Raw genomic sequence first — 12,356 nt, 5'->3', positions numbered from 1 at the left:
ATTTGAACGAGTCCCTCTTTTTATATCAGCAAAGTACTGAACGATTCTATCTTATGGATTTAAATAGTTCTAACAATAGTACAACTACAACATTTGAGAAAGACACTTTTCCCCATTGTGAAAGTGGAATACAAAATAAGAATCACTTCAATTTAAAACGCACTTTAAATTTAAGTATAGACTATTTTACCATTCTCGAGTAACTCTTCTTTTCTTTAAAAGCTGAAGAAATATTAGAAACGACATCAGTGATCAATTAATTGTTTCCGAGTATGACAGACGATTTTTGATATTAAAGAGTCATTTTTCAAAAGTAAGATTGTTTTCGGTTATTTTTTTTTTAAAGCTAGCTTAGAAATCACATTATTTTTATATATAATTATTTAGTTGTAATGTTAATTCTTAATTACTGGTAGCCTTCACTAGAAACTATTATAAGAATTATATATGAATTTATAACCAAGCGTGTATTTACCACTAGTGAATGCAATATCAGTCGAAGAATTGAAGAAAGACGGAATCACGTCATTATTAAGAACTGGTGACTACTTCTGTATATATTGTGACGGTTCAGTTTTTCATGTTCCAACTGTCGGACGGCTAGCATGGTACTGTGACGGATACTCAATCTGTTTGAAGTACCGTAAAGCTGTTTATTTCCAATCAAAAAGAATTCTAAGTATAAGAATTCCTCCAGGTGTATTAAAAGCGTTACCACGCATATATTTGTGTTTAAATTGTGATATGTTGGGCACTAAGAGAGCAGCCAATTTGTCATATTGCGAAGTAACTGGTGGATGTTGTCTATTTCCAAAAATTAAAAAATAATAATAGTATGTGTGTGTTTTTCTATTATTTTTCCACCTATATTTGGCGTATTGAAAGCTATTTTAACGTATTGAACGTAGAGTCAGGGGTTTTTATAGTATTTTACTACCTATATTTACATTTTGGAAAGCTATTTAAACGTATTGAGCGTACAGAGTATTTTGCATTATTTATGGTAATAAAAGGTAATTATTGTAGAAAATAAAAGATATTTTAATTAAAACATTTCGGTGATCTATTCCAAAATTAAATGGTAACCCCGTATGCGTAACAATTTCAATATGCAAGATACTCGAGAATGGTAAAATAGTCTATATTTAAAGTTAAAATGCGAAAACTATATTTGTAGTGTTCAATTTAAAAGAAAATTACTTCAGCTTTTAAATAAGATTTTTTTTCTGTATCTACCCTATATCATTTACATATTATTTTTTTATTCTAATTTAACCATAACTTTAAAAACGTTGCACGTCTGAATAGCTGTGTAGAGTACTATTAACAGAGATAAATATTTCTGGGTTCAGTTAATGTGATGATTCGAGTGAAAAATTTGAATATGTTAAAGTTATTGGATTGAAGGAAACTTCAGTGTTTTCAGAGTGATAATTAAGGGAAGTTGCCGTACAATATAGTTGAAAATTATCTTTTTAAGTCTGTGTCCACCCATTGATTATATTAGGAAGTGAAAAAATTTCATTTAGCAAGCTTTTCTTCAATTTCGGTATCCACCCTGTATCATTTAAAAGCTCAAGCATTGTTTTTATCAAGTTAATTTCAAAAATATCTTAAAACAAGCTTCCCTAAGTCTGACTAGCTCTGTAGGGTAATAATAAAATAGCTAAATATTTTTTGGGTTTAATACTTGTGATGCTTAGTGAAAATTTTCCATATATTACAGTATTAGGTTGGCTAATTATTTTTTTCACCTGCTACCATTCTCAACGGGTGAACATAGAATAACAAAGATAATTGTCCAATATATTTAAAGCCAACTTTCCTTACATTTCACTATGAAAACACTGAAGCTTCTTTCAATGCGATAACTTTATTACATGCATTTTTTTTCCAGAATTACAATTATTGAATCGAAAAAAATATGGAACCACCCTAGAATTAACCAACACAGGTATTCAGAAGAGATGGTGTTCAATTTAAAAAAAATTACTTTTTTTGGATCCACCCTATATCAGTTATATAAAACCTGAAATTATTTATTTTTTTGAATTCTAATTTAACCATCACTTTAAAAACGGTAACTTCCCTTAAATTTCAAACTGAAAACACTAAAGTTTCATGCAATCCAATAACTTTGACTTTTGAAATTTTTTCACTCAGAATTATCACATTAAATGGGAGCCACTCTGTATCGTAAAATTAAAAGCTCAAGCAATATTTTTTCCAAATTCATTTTTAACTTATCTTAAAACACGCTTCCCTAAGTCTGACTAGCTCTGTAGGTTAATAATAAAATAGCTAAATATTTTTTGGATTCAATAATTTTGATTCTGAGTGAAATATTTGCATATATTACAGTATTAGTTTGACTAATTAATTTTTTTTTCATCTGCTACCATACTCAATGGGTGAACATAGAATAATAAAGGTAATTTTCCAATATATTTAAAGCCAACTTCCCTTACATTTCACTATGAAAACACTGAAGCTTCTTTCAATGCGATAACTTTATTACATGCATTTTTTTTCCAGAATTACGATTATGGAATCGAAAAAAAATATGTGACCACCTTAGAATTACCCAACACAGGTATTCAGAAGAGATGGTGTTCAATTTAAAAAAATTACTTTTTTTGGATCCACCCTATATCAGTTATAAAAAACCTGAAATTATTTATTTTTTTGAATTCTAATTTAACCATCACTTTAATAACGGTAACTTCCCTTAAATTTCAAACTGAAAACACTAAAGTTTCATGCAATCCAATAACTTTGACTTTTGAAAATTTTTCACTCAGAATCATCACATTAAATGGGAGCCACTCTGTATCGTAAAATTAAAAACTCAAGCATTGTTTTTATCAAGTTAATTTTAAACATATCTTAAAACACGCTTCCCTAAGTCTGACTAGCTCTGTAGGTTAATAATAAAATAGCTAAATATTTTTTGGGAGTCAATAATTTTGATTCTGAGTGAAATATTTGCATATATTACAGTATTAGTTTGGCTAATTAATTTTTTTTCATCTGCTACCATACTCAATGGGTGAACATAGAATAACAAGGGTAATTTTCCATTATATTTAAAACCAACTTCCCTTACATTTCACTATGGAAACACTGAAGCTTCTTTCAATGCGATAACTTAATGACATGCAATTTTTTTGCCCAGAATTACAATAATTGAATCGAAAAATTATCCAACTCGGCTTATTACGCGGATAATACAGAAATATAAATTACTTGATCAAAACGTTTTACGAATAATTTTGAGAGCTTTATCTATTGAATAAAAGTTAACCATCCCCAACCTCAAGGTTGGTATCGCGCTTAGATAGAAGACCCGATATGTTCGCGAATTCCGACAACGACCATAATTTCAAACTATGTTTTTTATATTTTTTATTTATTTCTTTCTTTTATTTTGTTTAATTATATATATTTAAAATTGAAGCTGAAACAAATTTTAAAATGACTTTGGTTTCCCCATAAGACATGCTACCCTCCCCACCTCGCCGTCTTGCACGCGTGCGCTGATTTCCCCTGGGGGGGGGCGCGGTCTGGGGCGCGGATTTCTCGGAGGGGCGCGGTCGGGGGGAACTTTGGGACGAAAAAATATTTATGCATACATATAGTGGATGCTACTGTTCTTTAGCCGCGCGCGTTTTTTCTCAAAGGCTAGTGTTACGTCGTCATAAACGGAGTATAAATTCCCGTCGCGCGACTATACCCCGTTTTATTCATAACTAAACCCTCAGTATCGTGTCGGTGGCATGGCGAGAATGGCCGTTGTCGAATTTGACTTTCTACTAGGAAAATCCGCCTCGCGCTCCGGCGGAGAGCCCCCCGACATTGTCGTGAAGGAACTAGCTATATCAACAGTATCGACCCCTCCCGCCGTTCAAGCTTGGACTTTCGAACAACCCTATCCAGTACAACAACTTCCGAACGCCATTAAAAGACAAAACGGCTGGGTGTCTAGGAACCTTCACGGTATTTGCTGGACCGCGGGGTATCTCCCCTATTATAAACTACCCGCCTGCCTTATATCAGCGGTATCGAGTGCTGATATGATTTTTACAAAAGGAGACGTAAAGTGTAAATTTTTAGCCGATTATATTGAGACCGCCATATACGATTTGGAAACTTTTGACTGTCCCCGAGCTGCGACTTTTGATACGCCCCCGCCAGTAAAATGTCTATTCCGACATCAAACTCTAAACACCCGACAACCGTGTTCTTTGGAACGAAGTCTACTTTTCGCCGACTGGATTACCCAGAACCGCGCTGAAATAGACAACCAAATACGATGTCCATTTTAATTTTTTTTTGTATCGCACTATAATATTTTTATTTGACTCGTAAAAGAAAAATAATTTTTGTAATATATCATCTTATAAAATAAATATTTTTTATTATCTTATAAATCCGACTCGTTATTTCTCATTGCTCGCGTCATTTTTTAGATTACGTAATTAATAGTTCATTGTGTCCATTCATTCGCCCACGTTGGAAAAATATTTAAAACGTATTTTAAAAATATTAAGTGTCAATTTACCCAAATGTAAAAATTATTTTATACGGTCACCTTTAAAAATAACAATGTATTCAATATAAAAACGTTTATTCACATTTTCTTTACAGCGGTTTTAATATTATGAATTTGATTAGTTTTACAATATTCTTGAAAATAAATCAGAGCAGCCATTTCCTTTTCAGTCGGCATTTTTAATTCGGCTGGCAGGTTAGATGTAGTTGACTCGATTGATTCCATTGTGGCACCGCGCTTTTTACATTCCCCAATAAGTTCGTTAAGATAATCGATAATTTTATCATCTGACATTTCCTCGGCCTCCGTGTAATGGAGCGATTCACTCGCATCACAATCACACGCCAGATCCGAATCTTCTTTCATTGTATTACACGATAAATGTGTCATTAAATGTTGTTTGAAACCTCTCACGGACCCGTATATTTCCGCGCATATCCAGCATTTCTTGGGTACACTAAGCGGAGACATCTTCCTCTTTCCCATAGCGGCTGGCTTATGAAAACCACAACGCATCTACGTAATCTTTACGTTTCATGGTGTAGATTACGTCATCTTTAGTGAGTCATTTTTAAATTACGTCATTTTTATAGATTACGTCATTTTTATAGATTACGTCATTTTGGGGGGGGGGGGGGTTTAAACCCAGAAATATTATTCCGTAGCTCAAAGACAATCGGGATGGCATAAATATATTGTGAATTTTAAAAACGGTTAAAGTCTCTTTTCATTAAGTATTTTTAAATATTTGAATATCGGAATTGTATTTTGCCGCGTTAAAAGTAGAGTTTAGATGTATAGTCGTTTTAAGAAATACTCGTGATATAGGGTCAAGTGCCCAGCATATTTAAGTACTACAATGATATTAAAATAAAGTTTAAAAATATTTCCATTCTACGTTACTTTAACAACGAATATTCTATGACGTCAAAACACTCAAATCCATGTTTCAAATTCAAATTAACAGCGCAAAACACTTAAATCTATGTTTTCATTTGATTTTTAAATTAACCGCGACGCGCCCCTCCGAGAAATCCGCGCCCCAGACCGCGCCCCCCCCCAGGGGAAATCAGCGCACGCGTGCAAGACGGCGAGGTGGGGAGGGTAGCATGTCTTATGGGGAAACCAAAGTCATTTTAAAATTTGTTTCAGCTTCAATTTTAAATATATATAATTAAACAAAATAAAAGAAAGAAATAAATAAAAAATATAAAAAACATAGTTTGAAATTATGGTCGTTGTCGGAATTCGCGAACATATCGGGTCTTCTATCTAAGCGCGATACCAACCTTGAGGTTGGGGATGGTTAACTTTTATTCAATAGATAAAGCTCTCAAAATTATTCGTAAAACGTTTTGATCAAGTAATTTATATTTCTGTATTATCCGCGTAATAAGCCGAGTTGGATAATTTTTCGATTCAATTATTTTAATTCTGGGCAAAAAAATTGCATGTCATTAAGTTATCGCATTGAAAGAAGCTTCAGTGTTTCCATAGTGAAATGTAAGGGAAGTTGGTTTTAAATATAATGGAAAATTACCCTTGTTATTCTATGTTCACCCATTGAGTATTGTTCGTGTCTAGTCGTAGAATTCAGCCATCCCAAAACCCTGGAACTAGCGCGACTTAAACTAGGCAGCAGCAACAGCAAAGACAAGTAACCGAAAGCAGATCTGGATGAACTCTGATCAATATTTTATTTTTCATAAATAAAGTTAGCTTTGAGTAGACTAAAAAACATATTTCAACGTTAAAAGCATATCGCCCGAAAATGAATCAATGGTTAAAAAAACACAGTAAAACGTTAAAGATTATACACAATAAATGAAGAAACGAAAAAAAGGGTTTTTTTTTATCCCTTCGCGAATATTTACATCGACCGGAACTATTAACATAAGTTAATTGAATAACTAGAAGTTGAGCGTCTGAACATACTCCCGGCCTTGATGCGGTAGCGTCAAGAATCGGGTACAGCGTCTTCCTGGTCAAACGGAAGTAAACAGAGCTTCACGATCGGTCTTTTAAGCTCCCCTCTGCTGGTGCGTAAAGTGACCACCCTCGTCTGTCCGTCTCGACCTGGATGTATCTGGACGACTCGAGCAAGAGGCCAGCTGGCAGCGAAAGAGGCGTCCGATTTTACGAGTACCATGTCCCCGACTGAGATATTTCGTTGAGGAGTCATCCATTTCGGACGTTGCTGGAGTCTCGTTATATACTCCCGGAGCCAGCGCTTGTGGATGTCCTGTTTCAGCTTTTGAAGGAGTTGCCAACGATTGAGTCTCGTCATCGGAAGTTGCGAAAGATCTGGGTCGGGAACCTCTTGCAGAGACTCTCCGATGAGGAAGTGTCCTGGCGTCAATACTTGCAGATCCGTCGGGTCAGACGACATCGGAGTTAAAGGTCGAGAATTGAGGCTTCCCTCGATTTGAGTGATAACTGTTGAAAACTCTTCAAATGTAAGACGAGTTGGCCCAATGACTCTATGCATGTGGTATTTCACGGATTTTATTCCAGCCTCCCATAATCCGCCAAAGTGAGGGGCGCCGGCAGGGTTGAAATGCCACGCTATTCCTTGTGACGAAAGGTGATCCGCGACCGCTTCGTTATGGGAATCGGACTGGATTAATTTCATGAATTCCGTCAATTCTTTCGCTGCGCCGACGAAGTTCGTGCCACAGTCGCTATGAATGTCGCTGGGCTTTCCTCTCCTTGAGGTGAATCTTCGTAAAGCTGCGATAAACGCTTCTGTAGACAAGGATGAAACGAGCTCCAAATGTATCGCCCGAGTGACGAAGCAGACAAAAAGCGATATATAAGCTTTGTAAGTCGTTTTACTTCTAGGCGTAATTGGTCGTAGATTGAAAGGCCCGGCGTAATCGACGCCGGTTGTTGTAAAGGCTCGACAATATTGCAGTCTAGACTTAGGTAAGTCCCCCATCATCTGTTTCGCCGTTTCTGCTCGATACCTTGTGCAAACTATGCATCTCCGAATTTGATGTCGAATTGCATCCCTCCCTCGGAGAATCCAGTAGTTTAGAGATAGAATACCATGAACCAACTGCGCTCCAGCATGCAAATGCTGGACGTGTGCTTCTTGAATCACCATTTCCGTAAATTTGTGGTGACGTGGTAGCAGAATTGGGCGTTTTACGTTGTCGGTGAAATCGCCATGTTTTAAACGACCTCCCACTCGAAGGATGCCTTCCGAATCCAACTCAGGGCGTAAACAGAGTAATTTGCTCTTCCTTGGCAACGGATTTCCTTCCTTCAATGACTCGATTTCTTCCGCAAACTCTACAGCTTGCATAACCTTGATTAGAGCAAATAACGCCGATTTCAATTCTTCAGTCGTTAATGGACCTTCCATTCGTGAAGCCGTTGATTGCGGATCGGTTCTCAGTCGGTATCGGAGTAGACTGTTATAAGCGAATCTTCGACTCCACGCGGTGATACGACGTAACCGTAAAAGTGACGAAAATCTCGTGAATGTTGAGTTACCAACAACGTGGGCCTTCGTGGCAACGATGACGATCTTCTCCTCCTCATAAACTTGATTGACCTTTGAGGTGTCCATTACCCATTTCGACGTTTTTGGAGCGGGCGTGCTCTCTGCTAACCATAACGGTCCCTTCCACCAGAGCTGATGCTTTACGAGTTCTGAAATGGAAATTCCTCTCGACGCTGCGTCGGCTGGGTTATCGGTGCCAGCTACGTGACCCCACTGCGACGCTGGGATAGTTTCTTGAATTCTCGAAACTCGATTGCCAACGAAAGTTTTCCATCGTTTTGGACACGACGATATCCAGCATAGGACAATTGTGGAATCTGTCCATGCTTTGACCCGAGTGACATCAAGTCCCAGCGATTCTTGTACTGATTCTAAGAGGTCAGCGAGTAGCAATGCGCCACATAGCTCCAGTCTTGGAATGGACATAGCTTGGTTTGCTGGAGCCACCCTTGTCTTCGATGCAAGGAGTGAAACGTTGATCTTTCCGAATTTGTCTACCATTCTCAGATAAACCACTCCAGCGTAAGCTTTTTCCGAAGCATCCGAGAATCCATGGAATTCCAACTCAGATATATCCGGTGAGGTGTAAACCCAACGGTCAATACGAATTTCCTGAATTTTCAAGATCGAATCTCGAAACTCTTGCCATTGTTGCTGAATCGATGGTGTCGGTTTTTCGTCCCAACCAACTCTCTCCCTCCAAACGTCTTGCATCATAATTTTAGATCGTATCACGACAGGAGCGAGCCACCCCATCGGGTCGAAGATTTTCGAAATCTCCGAAAGTAGCGTTCTCTTCGTGACGTCTTCCCCCGACTCCGGAACTTGCACCTTGAAAAGGAATTGATCTCTTCGGGTATCCCAGTAAAGACCAAGAGTTTTTACGAGAGGTTCTTCTTCCATGGCGAGGACTTCCTTAGTCTCCCGCAGCTCCACTGCAACATCCACCAGACATCCCTGGTAGTTCGAAGCGAATTTGCTGAGAGGGAGCCCAGCGCTGTCTGTCAGCTCACGAAGTTGCGATATAGCTATTCTTGTATCTTCAATCGATCCTCTTCCGCTCATAACGTCATCCATGTAGAAATCTCTCCTGAGAATCTCGCCCCCCAACGGGTATTCCTTTGACCCAATGTCACCCAATTGTTGGAGGACTCGAGTGGCGAGAAACGGTGCTGATGCCGTACCGTAGGTAACCGTTCTGAGCTGGTATTCTTGAATAGGTAATTTCGGAGACGTTCGCCAAAGAATACATTGGAGGTCGCACTGGTCGGGTGCGATAAGTATCTGCCGATACATCTTCTTGATATCAGCGCTGAATGCGACTTGATGAAGTCTGAATCGCATGATGATAGTGTACAGCGTGTCTTGAACGACCGGACCAACTAGCTGAGCGTCGTTCAGCGAATTACCAGAACTTGTCTTCGACGATGCATCAAATACAACTCGAAATTTGTTAGTCTGGTTACAGTCCTTCAGCACGTAATGGTGGGGAATGAATACTCGTTCGATCGACGAAGGAACGGGTTCCACCCTAACCATGTGCCCCAGCCCTTCGTACAGCTCCATGAAGCCTTGATATAAAACCTTCAAAGCTGGACTCGATTCGAGTTTTCTCTCGATTTGTAGCAATCTCCTCCGAGCCGTTTCTCGAGACAATCCGAGAGAGACTTTGGGCTTCTTCATAGGCATTCGAACCACGAATCGTCCAGATTCGTCTCTGTAGTGGTTTGTCTGGAAATCTTCCTCGCATTCTTTCTCGGCATGGGTAAGAATTGGTTTTTTCGGAACCTGCTCCACCGCCCAAAACCGATTTAGGTTTTCGTCCAACGAGATGGCGTGATGGACTTGAATTTTGGGCTGCTCTACTCCAATTGGACCTGCGACGAGCCATCCCAGTTTAGAATTGATAGCATCCGGAGACTCGGAATTTGATCTTCGGTTGCCGTCGAGTAGAAGTTTATAAAATATGTCGGCACCCAGAAGGATATCCACGTCGGCCGGTACATTAAATGCTGGATCCGCTAGCTGAAGATTCTTTAAATGATTCCAGTTAGTTGCGTCATATCTTCTGACCGGAAGTTGACACGTTATCTTCTGGAGAACGTAGGCGCTTACATGAAATTTCTCTATCGTATTAGCATCGATATGCGACTTGAAATGTATTTGAGTGAGGCCTCTCGTTTTGCCGAGTTGAGCTGAGCCTAGGCCAACGACCTCCGTATCGACCATCTCCCGTCCTAGACCCAGTTGTCCGATGCACGCTTCGGAGATGCATGACACTGTCGATCCGCCGTCTAGGAGCGCGCGGAATTGAAGACATCCACCGGAAACCGTCTTCACCCTTATCACGGCGGTGGCTAGCATGGCGTCGTATTTAGAATGAACGACTTCTTGAACATGGAAATTTTGATTTTGAAGTTGACTTATCTGGTGGTTACCAGACTGTGACTTTGGATCGTTTGCTGGTTTCCAGGCTGAAGGTCACCAGTCGATTGACCTCTCCTGGACTGTCGACTACCGGATCTCTGATTTAGGCTATCCGAATGGAGAAGGGAGTGATGTCGTTGTCCACAAGTCTTATAACCCCTTTCAAGTGGACAATCTTTTACTCGATGACCGGAACGAAGACAGTTGAAACAGACCTTCGCTTCCTGTGCCGAGAACTGCCGGTCTGCGATTTTCAAACCGTAAAATTTTGGGCATTTGAAATTGCAATGCGCTCCGGAACAAAATGAACAACTTCCGTCTGCAGGCATTATTCCCGTTCTGGCGTGCAGATTGACCGATTTCTTTAGATGCTCTCTAGGTTGTTGACTTAGACCTGACGACGAAGCGGCTAACGATCGTGCTCTCTGTTCGATAAATTCCAGAAGCGTCTTTGACGTGGGTATCTCGGTATCTTTTAGGCTTAGCTCCCACTGTTCCTTAGAAGTAGGATCCAACTTCTGCGTCAGATGATAAACCAGAATGGCATCCCACTTATTCGCTATACTGAGCGTGTCCAAAGCTCTCGTACACTCCATTGTCATGTCCACGATGGATCGCAGCGCCGTTGAATTCCCGCTCGAAATTGCCGGGAGTACAATGAAACGCTTCATTATGGAAGAATAAAGTTCTCTTTTATTTTCGTACCTCTTCGTAACAGTGTCCCACGCTATGCCGTAGTTGATGTCCGAAATAGGGAGCGATTTGATTAACTTGGCGGCATTTCCCGTTAGACTTGACTTCAGGTACGTAAGCTTCTGCGCATTCGACAAGTCCTTGTTATAATGGATAGCTGTTTGGAACATATCCCGGAACGACATCCATTCGTGCACCTCCCCTGAAAAAGTAGGGAGGTTGATCTTCGGCAACTTGATTTCCGAATGAGACGTCGGAACCGAAAACTGCGAAGTAGGAGTTGGAGCGAACGTTGCCTTGATGGCTTCCAATCCGCATCTGACATCCGTGTAGACAGTGAACAGTCTGTCCCATTCGGTATTATGATCCAAAGCCTTGTCGGAATCTAGCGGAATGATCTTGAGATGCGCGTCATCAATCATTTGCCAAGACTTATCTGCTTCGCTGATGAAGAACTCCACTTGTTGCAGGTTTAGCGATATCTTTGAATGACTCTGAACTCTTCTGCCCATATTGTTCAGACCCAATTCGCCCTTAGATCTTTCGGCGATGGCTTTGTCCAAAGCAGTGACCGGCATTGCGAACGAAATTTGCTTCCGATCCGAGAAGACGAATGATCCGAAGGTGTGAACCCAGCGACTAGAATCCACGTAAAACAACCGGCTTAGAGATCCGGCTCGACGGACCAAAATGTTCGTGTCTAGTCGTAGAATTCAGCCATCCCAAAACCCTGGAACTAGCGCGACTTAAACTAGGCAGCAGCAACAGCAAAGACAAGTAACCGAAAGCAGATCTGGATGAACTCTGATCAATATTTTATTTTTCATAAATAAAGTTAGCTTTGAGTAGACTAAAAAACATATTTCAACGTTAAAAGCATATCGCCCGAAAATGAATCAATGGTTAAAAAAACACAGTAAAACGTTAAAGATTATACACAATAAATGAAGAAACGAAAAAAAGGGTTTTTTTTTATCCCTTCGCGAATATTTACATCGACCGGAACTATTAACATAAGTTAATTGAATAACTAGAAGTTGAGCGTCTGAACAAGTATGGTAGCAGATGAAAAAAAATTAATTAGCCAAACTAATACTGTAATATATGCAAATATTTCACTCAGAATCAAAATTATTGACTCCCAAAAAATATTTAGCTATTTTATTATTAACCTAC

The 12,356-nt window shown here is 39.5% G+C and overlaps 1 protein-coding gene across 1 annotated transcript; it reads right to left on the bottom strand.

Annotated features, from left to right (window-relative positions):
• Nucleotides 1–6,509: 6,509 nt before the first annotated feature.
• LOC149945190 (uncharacterized) lies at nt 6,510–10,424 on the bottom strand. The gene has a single exon (XM_090176422.1). The coding sequence runs from the start codon at nt 10,422–10,424 to the stop codon at nt 6,510–6,512; it is 3,915 nt and encodes a 1,304-aa protein (XP_090032548.1).
• Nucleotides 10,425–12,356: the final 1,932 nt, after the last annotated feature.

Source organism: Leiobunum rupestre, chromosome 5, assembly GCF_980474605.1.
Source record: "Leiobunum rupestre chromosome 5, qqLeiRupe1.1.hap1, whole genome shotgun sequence".
In the NCBI taxonomy this organism is placed as follows: Eukaryota; Metazoa; Arthropoda; class Arachnida; order Opiliones; family Sclerosomatidae; genus Leiobunum; species Leiobunum rupestre.
Note: the sequence above shows the minus strand (reverse complement) of the source record. Positions and strands in the feature narration are given on the sequence as shown.